Source organism: Lycorma delicatula, chromosome 3 (genome assembly GCF_047948215.1).
Source record: "Lycorma delicatula isolate Av1 chromosome 3, ASM4794821v1, whole genome shotgun sequence".
NCBI classification, from domain to species: domain Eukaryota; kingdom Metazoa; phylum Arthropoda; class Insecta; order Hemiptera; family Fulgoridae; genus Lycorma; species Lycorma delicatula.
The window spans coordinates 142,065,345-142,079,694 of record NC_134457.1 but is presented as its reverse complement, the minus strand read 5'-3'; the positions used below and the strand labels follow the sequence as shown (position 1 = coordinate 142,079,694).

Here is a 14,350-nt window from a genome sequence, read left to right as displayed (position 1 = left end):
CACTCTGTTAATCACAGAAATGGTTGTATAACAAATATCATTATTTCCAAAGAAAACTGCCTGACAAGTGTCTTTTGTATCATAGGTGCTTTATATGTGTTAAAACCATCACAATGACTGGTTTGAAAAGCAACAAATTAATGTATCCCTTTTGTCAAGATACAATCCTTTATATACAATTCTTCTGCTAAGTACAGGAATATTTACTACTATAATAAATTAACAATTTATAAATATTAGAGATTTTACGGTAGTGCTTCAGTCACCTCAACTGGTGTTACTATTGCATAACCCCACAATGTAATTAAAATTTGCCAATTTAGAACAAAATTTAATATACATGTCCCTCTTCAATACCTTTCAACTTTTTTTCCACGATAATTGCCCTAAGATTAAACTTCATTAACATTTCTTAATTAAATAGTCTTAATGAGGGGTAACCTCATTAAGGCCAATGAAACATTAAAAAGCAGTTATAGTATCATATAGATTGTGTCCAAGTAATGCTAAAAAAGAAGTTAACTACACAGTGACCACTTTTCTTATTCTTAAACCCTTCTTCACAATTTTTGATTCTGTGTGGGTTTAGTTCTAAGTCTACTAGATTCAACTTGAGAATGCTGGGATTTGTAGAGCCAGTTTGCCTATGGCACTATCTGGTATACTATTCATGCAATCAACTACAGAGATTCTATTTTCTGTTAAATGACTACACATAATGGCTAGTTGATAACTTGCTAGTAACTATGGAACAAACTAATAGGTGGACTCATACTATTTAGTTTACAAAATAAATCTTTTAACCAGTTTAGTAGAATACATTTCTTATAAATTGTAACTAAGAATAATTAATGCAAGATGAAAATGTAAATAATACCTTTGACTAGAGACAACTCCAACTGAGTTTGAGCTTGGAAGTTAAATTTTGCTCTAGCCTGTCCTTCACTAGGTCTTTTTGGAGTAGTACGAATACCGTCATACGGTATAATCTGAAAAATAACATTTTTTGTTAAGGTAAAACTTACTTTATTTTATAAAATAATGCTACAATATACAATTATTTTCATACAATAATCAGCGTTAATAGTGTTATCCCAATAACCACATGCTGCTCTTAAAACAATTTGATTGCATTATTACATATATATCAAAGTGACTTTTAAAAAGAAGGTAATGCAGCTTATTAATCTTTTTCACATCAAATATATTAAAAATAAGATTATATATTCAACAAAAACAATAATATATTATTTGAGCAAAACATTAATAAAAAATATGTTTTTTAAAATGTTATACAGAAATTTGACTATGCGTAATTTTGAATTAATATTTTTATAACAAATATTATTTGTTTTTTTGAACTAATTTTCCAGGAACATTTTAATGTTATAGATTTGAAGTCTGCATATAGGTTGATTTGTAAGGTCATGTTAATTTAATTTCAAAAATAACTTCTGGTGTAGTTCTTGCCTTAACTGGGCCAAAATGTTTTTGGTCCAGATTATTTCCATGTTTATTCCAGATGTATTGGTGATTGCAAAACTATAGACCACATGCAACTTACAACAGACCATTGAAATAAAAAATAAAAATATGAAGTAAAAATTAATTTACTGCAGGAAATAAAAAATTACCTCCTTATTTGAAAGAGAATTATAAATTACACCTATTTAAAATTATAACAAGCATAGGAGTTCATAGTTTTTAAACTGTGATAAAAATAAGCACAGATGTGGCCAACCATTCCAGATAATTCTTAAGAATGTTGCACTAGGGTGGTAGTGAGAAGTAGAAAATTGAAGTATTAGAGGGCAAGCAGAAAAATGCAAATTAAATTACATCCAATGTCTCTAATTACATGTTACTGCTACAGGTCAATGAACAGGAGAAAAAGTAATTGCAACAGTTAAACCTGATAAAAATAATAGGTTTCTCAATTAAGTTTTTTAAAAGTTTTGGTAACTATTGTATAATTTATAAGATGTATTTTAAAAAGGATGTTAAATAATGAATTATATAACATTCGTAATTAATTTTAAGATGTAAATAAATATGAATTGTAAACATGTATACTATACCTCAACATAGTTTATTGGGAAAAGACCAATCATTGCATTATGTTCCCCTTCATACCAGTTTTTATCAATCTGTCGTCGAACAAATATTACATCACCTCGACGGAAAGTTAATTCTCTGAAAAAATAATTTTAAAAAGTAAATATAAGAAAATTATTAACAACTCATAAATATTAGAGAGTTTGTGATAATAGTATGCAGTAGCTCATCTGATGTTAGAATTTCATAGCCCAACTATGGAAATGTCAATAACAGATTGGGCATTAGAGCTACCTAGACAGGATGGGTTGATTATCTTACACTGTTTTAGTTTCTCCAGGAAAAGACTGTTATCTACTACTATAAGACTGTACACTACTATAAGAATATACAGTAACAGTTTATAAATATTGTGGTAGAGGTATACTGTAGTTTAGCTGAGATTAACATTGTACAGCTCTATTATGAAAAGCCAAATTTCCCAATTTAGAAAAAAATGTAACATACATACATTGTTCTTCAATATCCTCCACCTTTTTTATCAATAAAAATGCTCTTACCATCAACATAACCTCAATCTAGCCACCATAAACTAAGAACAGTAATATCTCATGTGACACTGTGAGAGGGTTAAATAGATAACAACATGCCATCATATTCAGGTATTTATTTTTTAATTTTAATTTATTTGTGACCACACCTCATATATTTTTAGTCATTTTTAACCAATAGACCAGATTTTTAAACCAATAGATATGTTGTTAATTTTTAGCTCTTTTATTCATTCACTTCTTTATTATTTGTTTTTAGAGTAGTAGATCAAATTATTTAACAGTGAATGTGGTAAAATTTATGAATTCATGTGAAATTATTCTTCTTACTTGTTAAAAGTAGTAATTTCTATATTAAGTATGAACAGTATAGTAAAAAAAGTTATTCATGATTAGCAAAAAAAAAACTAAGACATTAAAAAAAATTGCCTTGTTCAGGCAGGCAATGAGTGTTGAGCTTAATGTAAAAACCACTTAGTAGAATGGGTAGTACATGAAAATCAACGGAACAACTTTATTATTGCATATGGTGCTGTTTGGATACACTAAAGTAGGAAAAAGAATATAAAACGCTGAGAAAACTTATTCTGAAGACGTAAAAAAAGAGTTAATTTTTAATAATAAATAACAATATTAATAACAATTACATAAAAGTATACTACAAAAATATTCATATGTTTACTCTTTTTTCGTAAAATATTATGGTTTGTTCTAAGTAAACTAAACTAATAAAACTGAAACATCTTTGGTGTGGTTACTTGACTTCATTTTAATTTCTGTTCAAAAATCTTAACTTTTAAGCAAGATAAATGTCATTAATTTGCAACAATAACACAGGTCAAAAAAAAAAAATATAATAATTTGAAACTGAGATAAAAGTAGATGAATTAGAATGTATTTTTTTATGCTAAATCTTAAAATGAAATCAGTTTTTCTTCATCACCTTCAGATTTTTATTATGATCCTTTAAAATACTGAGAAACTTCTGAAATAATAGAATACAAAAATAATAATTACAATTGAAATTCCTGTCTTTATTTTGCAGACATTTATGTTTATCTAAATTTATTTTTTCTTATTTTCCTTTTGTGTTCAGTGAAGTCTTCTCTTTTTATCATCCAGCAGCAGTCATTCATCATAGATTCATCCCATCTGCGTTGTAACGTTGTTCCATCTGCAATATATCTTTGTGGAACCTTTCTCCTTGTTCATCGCTGATGTCACCCAAGTTTAAAGGGGAAAAGTCCAAATGAGTGTGTAAAAAATTAATTTTAAATGACAATCTGCAGCCTAAATTTTTGTAGTTCACTAAGAGTTCATTTATAAGCTGATAATGGTTATCAGCTTTTTTGCTTCCAAGAAAACCAGTAACAACATCTTTGAATAACTTCCATGCTGCTAGTTCTTTAGGATTCAGTTAGGTATCAAATATATTTTCATGAATTAATTTTCTTATTTGTGGCCCAACAAAAATCCCATCTTTTAAATTGGCTTCACTTAATTGTGAAAAAACCTCAGCTAAATATTTAAAGCTGTCTCCATCTTTATCTAATGCTTTTACAAAATGAAAAGCTGTCTCCATCTTTATCTAATACTAGTTTTATGTGCAGAGGTGGTAAAATAATACAATCTATTTTGACAAGGGGATAATTGATAACATTTTCCTTTCCTGGGGTAAACTGATTTCTTTTTGGCTAGTCTTTAACTGTGTAGTGTTTATCTGTAGCCTGACTATCCCACAATCACAAGTAGCACATATATTTTGTAAAGCCACTCTGGAGACCAACTAGAAGCCCTGTCACTTTCAGGTAGGCAATGTTCACCAAGAGTGTTCATCATACTTAACAGCTTTTAAAATTTCTGATGTTTTTCCTGTGTTTCTTTCATTCCTACAGCACGTGCTACTGGTAGAGAAGAAAACTTATTTGAGTTATGCAACAACTCTGCCTTTAAGCTTCTTTTTAATGAATCTATAAATAAATGCCAATCATGAATAACATATTCAATTAAGTTTCATATTGCAGTTCAGACATTAGCCCCCTAACATCATGACAGGAACAAATTAAACCATCTCTTCTAAATTATTTCAGTAAATTTTTGTTTAGATTTCTATATACTGAAATTTTAGTATCCTTGTTTAATAAATTTCATTCTTTAAGACGTAAACTTAGAAGTTCTGCAAGTTGTTTCAACAAATAAACGTCATGAATTAGATCACTCAGTTCTGCTTGTGTGATGGGGTGAGATTCAGTATTTGATTCTTCTGGAATGTAATTAATATTTACTGAAGTTGGGAATTCATCAGTTGAGTATCTAGGAAAACAAAAATTTCTTTCCAAGAAGTTGGAGCAATCAGAATCGGTAAAACAACACCATGAAGTACTGAACTCATAGCTGAATGAAAAATTGGGTATGCAATACTGCTTTTATTGTTTGAATAGAAACCAGTAACATTTGTTAAGCAAAAACAGCAGTCATTATAATGGTTAGTAGGCTCTTCTCAAATCATTGGTATGCCAAAAGGCAGATGCTCTTTTTTTTCTTTTAACCATTGGGTTAGTTTAACGTAGCACTTGATGTATGCTAAATGTGGAACACAGGATTTATCTTGGTTTCCTAGGGGACAGTCAAAATAATGTTTGTAAGCAGTTCTCAGCAGATTCAATACTGGTTTTTGTTGACTTTTTGTGGTGAATTCTTCACAAACATAACAAAAAATATTTGGAGAATTTTTAGAAGCCCAATTTTTATTCATTGTAAAATTCAAAATGTTTCAATGATTGAAAGTAAATTGAAATATTATAGAAATACTTACTTAATTATAAAAATAATTAAGTTTTAATTTATAAATACTTAATTACTTCATAAAACTGTTTCACCACTGAATGCAATAAAACACAGTGTGAAACACACACACAACTTAACAAATCTTATGTTCAATAAAATAATACCAAAAGTTATTCTGTCATAAAAATCCTTCACTAAATGTATGACATCACTTATGAAACAATTTTTATAATACATGTATGATACAACCACTACCACAACTAAAGAACACAGGAAGTCATACCAAAAGCTGAACTCACACTGAAGAAAATTTCATCACGCTGAATTACTTATTTCTTGACTCACTGATATGTCTATACACATCTGGCTTGACATGAAATAACATTATTCAACTGTTATGTATCAAATACCATGCATCACAATACAAACGAGATATGAATAAACAAACATACAGACGTACTAACTTATTTGTATTATGTGTTTCTCAAATGATGTAGCAATAAATTTAAGGAATTGTAACTTAAAAACATTAAGTAATGGGTTGTTTTGGAATACATATTAAGATTCAGCGTATAAAATACAATATACCTGCTCTTTTTCAGTTTCAAATTTTATGTTGACCAGTGTAATTTTTAAAAAAATTATCATCAATTTAACTGTACATATCATTTAACTGAATGCTTATAAATTGTATTTTATCGACTGGTTACAAGTTTCTAAAAACATTTTGTTAAGAAACCATTTTTTATAAACAACTATTTTCAATAAAATATTCATGCAGGTAATAAAAAATTTGTTTTCATCTGGTTTTAAATTTAAAATAGAAAATAACAAATTCATTTACATACCTTGATGATTGTCCAACAAAATTGTATAAAGCTCTAGCAACAAGTTTAGGTTCAGGTGTGTGATCTCTAGGTTTAGTTGGGCTAACATCATCCAAAAAGTCATCATACCGGTTCAAAGGAATTGGTGACTTTTGGGACGGGCTGTAAAAAACATACATATAATGTTAATCAAATTTATCTTTACCTTTAATCAAATTTATCAGTTTAAAATTCTTTACAACATTTATTACTCTGATATAAAGTTATTAACCCTCAAGTGTAAAACTACTTTAGAAACAAACTACTTTAGAGAACATTTCTTTAATTTTGTCATATTAAATGTCATACTTTTGTAGCTTTTACAGAAATACACAAGCAAAAATTAAATAATTAGCCCCAAATCCCAATTATTAAATTAATAATGATTTAATATAAAACAATGGTACAGATATAAAACAAATATCAAACCAACAAAATAAAATTAAATAATTACTTAAAAAAGTATTCCAACTATTTACTGAACATTAAAAAGCAAATTTTTGAAATGGTAGTATAGACTGAAATTTACAGAACCCAGGACAAAGCAAAGATTTAGTTAAAGAAATAACATAGAATAAATAAATTCTTATTATTAATTAAAATTAAGTCCTACAAACATCCTTCATAATCATATTTTGTAGAAATGTTTGCTGCATAATGATTAGTGGTCTAGGATTAACTTCTAATAACAAATATGTTTAAGAACTGCAAGTTTAAATACCTGAGTTATGATATATAGCATATATATATAATAATATGACAGAAAAACTTAATTTATGATTAGTAAACAATAGACTGATCGGTTTTTAAAATTTGTGACATTGAAATATTAACCAAAATAAAGTAGAAAAAAATTATTCTTTATTTTTAAATTAGTGTCTTGTTTCATTAAATGATAGAGAATTTCTCATTAATGGTTTTACAGAAATAAAAACTTTGCCAATTGTTGTATAGTTAAGTTTGAATAGGCAGCAAGCTACTTTTGAATCTGGTAGACCTGGATTTAATTCCTGGAAAAAGTTTTATCATGTTTATACCTTCACTTAATAATATTACTTTCATAAAATACCTTATACACGTAAAATTTTGTCCAAACATAGCTCTTAAATGTGAACATAAACTACCCAATTAACCGAATCAGAGGCTCTCCTCGTACATCTCTTTTCTTATCCTTTATTCCTTCTTTCTTGGTTAATTACCAATGGAGCTGGGTTAGTAGTCCTAATTTCAGCTGTAGAGTCATGTTAGCTCTCTTGAGAGCCAGCAAGGCAAGAGTTTTTTTGCTAGAAAATATCAAGGTAATGCTATTTTTACCATTGGAACTCTCAAAGTGCTGTGTATCCTACGTAAGGATTGCATAAAAAGCAAAACTAATTACTGGTGCCTAACGGGTAAAGCCCGGCCTACTGTTACTATTCCTAATCTAATCTAATCAAATGAAAGTTAACTTCCATTGTATGAGTAAAAGCATTTTATTAATAAACTGAATAATAAAGAATGAAATAAAGATTTTATAAATGAATTTGTATGAAAAAATATAATTCTGCACTAATTCTCATTATCTTTATATAGAATAATGACTAAGATAGTGTTTTTATTATTTTTTTACACAACTATAATTATGCACTTACTGTTGACTAAATATCAGGTAATTAATGTAATAGCTGGAAATCAACACAAGCAAAATCGATGAAGCTGATGGCTCAACTAAAACTACCGTGTATTTACTTTCAAATTTTTTTTAAATTTATTTATTTAATCGTTAATATTTATTTATTACTTAAATATGATTTATTCTGGTGTAGATATACACTTCACACCAATGGAAGGGAGATTTTATGAACACAAACTTTGTTAATATTGTGAAAGCAAATAATTACAAAATAATGTAATAAAGTTCAATTTTAAATTATGACAAATTTTATTTGCCAATACTTATTTCCATAGTGTTCATATCCAAATCAAAATAAAATTTTAAATTTAAAAATTAATTTTTAATTAGCAATAATGAAATTAATTATAGTTACTTTAAATCAATATTTATTAATATATTGATCACTGAAAATTTTCAACAACAAAACAAAATGTGTCTGTTTATCAAAACAAATTCACGGCTATAACAGCTGAGTGGTTTTAATAATTAAAAAGATTAATTACGTTGATAACAGTTAATGATAAATTAAAAACATCTATTTGTAAGAATATGCATTTAAGCACTGCATGTTTCTAAAGATAGGATAAGAATTTGATGATTAAATTAATCTGTAAAGTTAGTTTTAATCGTCTAGTTCTCCTTCCTTTTTTTTCTTATTAAATTTATAAGTTTCTTTACAAATGAGTTAATTTTAAAATAGTTGTTCTTATGATTTGTAAATGAGATATTTCTGGCTATCCATTAGATAAATTACATCCAATTTTCTAGATAAATTCAATACTGTAATTTACTTTGATGATTGAAATAGATTTACGATGTCGATAAGATAATAAAAACACAATTCAAATAATAATAATAATAGTTAATATCCTCTAAATCATAAAGATTTAATTTTTAATGAAATCTTCTTTTCTTTTTTTTTTTTATTACAACTATGCATTTGGTGAAATTTACAGAGTATATGGAGTGTAACAAAAATAAAAATAAATCTTCTCTTAAAATTTAAAAAAAAAATCGATATTTTAAATAGGTAATGGTAAAGTATTACAATGATGTACAAGCAGAATTAAACATTCTGTTATGTAATTAAAAAAAAAAAAATAATTAAGAAGGAACTGTCTGGTTGAATAAAAATTGTAAGGTTATCTCACACAGTTTATTAATATCGTGAAAGTAAAACATTTCATGCATGGTATTATACTTATATGCACAAATTATCTATGATTTCTTTTTGTAATTTAAATAATAAAAAAATAATTTTTGTTTTTCTTCAATTATGTATCTTTTTCTTTCCATTATGTATATTTTCTGTTACGCCAGATGTAAGTACAGATGATTTATTTACTCAACTGTATAGGATATAAATGTTGTACCTTTATATAATACATTTTATATATTCATTACTGGTAATAAATAATATTAAAAACATTAATACAAGCTTACATGAAATTATCAGTATGCCTACGACTGTACATGTCTTGAAGTTCTTGAAGGTATTTACGTCTTCGTTCTTCTTGGTAAATTCTACGCATTGCTTCTGCTTGCCTTCGAGCTAATTCTTCTTCTGGCCAAGCTTCTTTTGCTTCTGAACGTACTGGACTTCGATAATGTATTGTTACTTCTGATTCAACATATCGATGAGGTGATTCTGTGAACAAATTGCAATAAAAATATAAAATATATCATTTATAAATATAAAAAGATAATATGTAAAAATAATATTATAAATAGTAAGAATTCAGTCTGATAGAATAGAGAAAGTAGCAATCTAAGTGTACTTTAAATGGACTTCAGACTTTATATTTTAATACTAATTTCAAAAGAATCACAGTTACATACATATTGTTAATCGGTGTGAAAGTGTAATGTTATGATGTTTCATTAATCTAATAAATTTGAGGAAGACAAAGGTCTTTAATTACACAAAGATAGTAAAATGACTTTTTTCCCTAAAAACAATAAAGTTATATTATAAAGTTAATTTAGAACCAGGATAAGAACAATTAATATAAATTATGATATGATTATTATTAAGCAGAATAATTTTTAAGATTTACTACACCAAGTTTTATAAAAAAGTAATTTAAGTATTTATTAATACCTTAAAACTGATTATATGAATGTTTACTTTAACATAATGTATACTAACATATATGATAAACTAAATGTTATACCTGAATATTCTCATTTCATCATAAGGAAAAGTCACAAAAAGCAACTTTAAAATTTATTTAAACCATATAAAAACACCTACTTCCATCACCTCAATCTATCCAACACTACAACCATGAGCTGTCACCTTTTAGAAACATTAATCCATATTCCCAGACTACTAAGTAAACCCATGTCACTAAAGAATTACATCTGACATGCCTCAAAGTTGAATATAAAAACACTTTTTTTTATACCTAAGTGCATAAAATAAATAATAAAACATATTCAAAATATTAAAACTTTAAAAAATATATGCTTTACAACTGTATAAAATTAACGAAGACTTGAAAAAATAAAAAAAATTAGAAAAGGGTGAATACACAAATAAATAGAAAAACATTAAATGTACAGAATAAACACATTCTGGTACACAAATATCACTGGGACACAAACTACACAAACTATCACTGGGAAATAGGAACAAAAACTGTCATGTCATATGAAAAGTAAATTGAAAGGACATTGAATTTAGGGGCAAACAAAGTATTTGGACCTTATATGTTTTATCCACAGAAGGAAGTTTACAAATAAAAAATCCAAAAATTGAAATACACTGAATTAAAACATTTTTTACTGAAATTTGAGATAATGTTTTTCAGTCTAACAGGAGCCAACTTAACAAAAATTTATTGTTATTATTTTAATTTTACATCAGAAGAACAACACTCTTATTTTTGTAGAGAGTTTGATAGAAATGTAATAAGAAAATTACCAATTCTTTCATAGTGTATGTAATTTATTTAATTATTCTTTATGTAAGAAGTTATATATCACAGTCCAATATTAATAATAATTTAAATTTGGTAATAATTTTATTACCATAAAATAATAATTTTTATGGTAATAATTTTATATGGTAGTGTCAATATCATATAAATTACACGAAGTGTTAAAAAATGCAATCAACCAAAGAGAATTATCTGTTAGTTTATTGATCTTTTTTACAGAAATATTAGATAGTTAAAATAGTCAAAAGAAGTTGGGAGCTGATCACTTACTCTGTTACGTTAATTTTTGACATCATAAATATTTTTCATCATTTATTTTGCATCTATAAACAACATAGAAGGATGGCATACCACACAAATAGTTCATCAATTATTTGTATGGTAAATTATGTATTATAAATGCTGATCTATGTTTTTTCCTAAATCAATCAGAAAAAAAAACACCAAGATCTGTTTTCATGTGGCAATATAAGTTATCCAGGTGTTTTCAGAGGTTTTTAAAAAATAATTGTTGGAATGTTTAGTCTTTGGCAATTCTGACCTGACATACATTTTAATAGTTGGGAAAGTTAAGACATTTTTTAGAGTTTTTTCAAATACAATATGAAAAAATGCTAGTAAGAGATTTTTTCATAATTTCAAAATGATCTTGTAAATAATAATCAGAAAAAAATTTTTCTTAGAATAACAGTTTAATTTGTGGGCTACCATTTACAAGAAACGAAAAAACGGAATAACTGAATAACTCAGCGATTATTTCAAGAAGAAAGATGGTTCCAAGACTCCAAATTATGGACATTTAAAATTGTATATCTTCACATTCATTAAGAAAAAAAAAATTGTTATTTTTATAGCTAAAAAACTACCTATCCTGTTTAAATGAAAATGTTTCACTTAGAATTAGCCATTAAAATAATTATTACTTTGATTATTCCTTTAAATGGCTATTAGAATCAGAATTGAATTACCCCTTAAATTAGGGGTCACACTGAATAATACCTATTATTTTCTCTTAACAACTTAAAAGATCTTTTATCAAATAATATTAATTTCCTAATAATGACTACTACATTTATGCATTTTCCTAAAAATAATCTATTTCATTAAAAAAAGCCCTAAAAAAAATAAAAAATAAGAATAACATAATAGTTCATGAGGGTTCAAGAGTAAGGTGCTGTTCATGAGGGAACAGTTCACTGAACTATCATAGACAGAACAGTCATCAAACTTACAAGCATTAAAATCCTAAGAACACATAAATTAAACTGTTCTTTCTTTACAATGATCTATACTGGCAAATTGGGCACATCTTCAAACAAATTTACGATGAACAAAAAGCAAATCATCATTACATAATTGGCAATCATCAATCACTTCAAATCAACACACATCAGTTCACAGACACAGTAACACTTATAACTTAGATATTCTAAATATACCACATCCTAACACTTTTGAACGAATTATAAATAAAAATTAATCTAAATTAAAAAGAAAAAATAATAACTTCAGCTAAAATAATAATAACTTCAGCTGGAACCACAGTGCAACAATAAAAATAATAATACTAGACCAATGAATATTACTCATGTGGAGCTGGGGTTGTTTTATTGTAGTTACAGTTACATCAAATCACAAACAATACAGTATACCATATTCTGACATAATATTCTGTAGTAATTATACGTATATCATACATGTATATCAACAAAGTAGGTAGAATTTTATTAACAAAATGAAAATAAATGCTTATTACTAAATGAACAACTAATGATGTAAACTAATATTAAAATTACTGTTTATGTCATCAAAATTACTATATACTTATGTTTTAATATTTACTCTGTCCAAAAGTTACATCATAATTTTATTCTTCCCTTTCTAACTACATAATAATATTTATTTCATTCATTATTTATTATCTAACAAAAAAATAAAATTATAGAAAAAAACTTAAAAAACCCAAAAAAGAAAAAATTAACATAACAGTATTGTATGGTCATTTATACCTCAAAAACTGTACAATACAATCTTAAAATAGTCTTGCAAAAAATTCAGAACATTACAAACCTTTACATTCAATCTTATTCATTTTCTTTCTTTATAATGTATGTATATATATATATAAATATATCTTTTTCCTAATTACAATGTCATATAACAGACACCAGATCAACTGTAGTTCCAAATCAGACTTCTTCAGTTAGTCCAATCATTCCTGATATAATTTCATTAACTAAACCCCCAAATTGATAACAGAGGCATTCTTGGAGATTATACAGTAACTTATCCAAAATTAAAGAAATTATAATTGGATTTTTATTCAAGTGGTTTTTTGCATTCTTAATTTATCATGTTAATAAAAACATTTTTTTACATTTTTGTAAAAATATGTAAAATAAACGATGTGAATCTGCTTTAACAGATTCACACCATTAAGATTGAATTACCGCTGAAATTGTCAAAATAAAGATGCTTAAAAATAATATATTTCCTACTTTTACTGGATAAATTAGTCACTGTGAGCTAATTAACAACACAGTTTCCAGTGATCAGCTTAAGATAAGATGCAAAATCAACTGTTCAACAGTGATTGATTTACAGCCTGATAGTAGGTGCCCGAAATAAAGAAAAGAACAAAAAAATTATGTAACACTTCGTATATATTTAAAATTTGTATTACATTTTGGCATTAAATATTTTTTTAAAGAATAAAAAATTCATTGATTACACATTCATTAATAAATCGTAATCACAAAACCAAGAACTATTTATAAAAATAACTCCAAAGAAAATTTCTGAGAAATAACAGAAGTACTTTGCAGAATGGTTATAATCAGCAATACAATTTAGTTCAACTGAAGGAAAATTATTTATTTCTATTACTTTTCATAGTTTAAGTTTCTAAATAATATCCACATATTACATATAGTTCTATTATTGTCGGATGAAATATAAATAAAAGAAACCAAGATGAGTACAATAACTAGTTCTTATCTCATACTTTAGACATTGCCGTTGCTAAATATCTGTCATCAATGCTGATGTTTCAACAAGACATTAATGATTTAACATGACATAATTATTATTATCTAAAATTATTAGGTATGTCTTCATTAACTGCTGTTAAAATACATGTAACACACTACATTTCTACTATGATCATTACTGTTGCAAAATTAAAGCTCATTTTAATTAGCTTTCAGTAAAAAAAGTGGTATGTTGAATTGTTACGGCACTTTCCGGACATGTATCAAAATGCATAAATTCAGATCTAATCATAACTGTATTCAAGTATGATACCAATCAATATACTTGTTTTTTTTTACATCTTTAGTAAATACATTATCTAATAATAAAAAAAAAGAAAATATTATACATCTTTACTTCATTCCAAAAAGAATGATCAAAACTGTTTCATAATAATATGAACATTATTAAACTTAAATAACATCAGATTATCATAATCAATAAATTATAAATTAAGAAGAAATG

The 14,350-nt window shown here is 26.4% G+C and overlaps 1 protein-coding gene across 8 annotated transcripts in view; it reads right to left on the bottom strand.

The window, feature by feature from the left end:
• Nucleotides 1-14,350, bottom strand: part of LOC142322063 (uncharacterized) — a 516,135-nt gene that overhangs the window by 23,496 nt on the left and 478,289 nt on the right. For all 8 annotated transcript variants that reach the window (XM_075360702.1, XM_075360700.1, XM_075360706.1 and 5 more), the window contains 4 exons: nt 9,357-9,561; nt 6,242-6,382; nt 2,079-2,193; nt 878-989 (listed from right to left, as the gene is read on the bottom strand). In XM_075360702.1, coding sequence (XP_075216817.1) covers nt 878-989; nt 2,079-2,193; nt 6,242-6,382; nt 9,357-9,561 — 573 coding nt within the window. The remainder of the gene's footprint in view (nt 1-877; nt 990-2,078; nt 2,194-6,241; nt 6,383-9,356; nt 9,562-14,350) is intronic.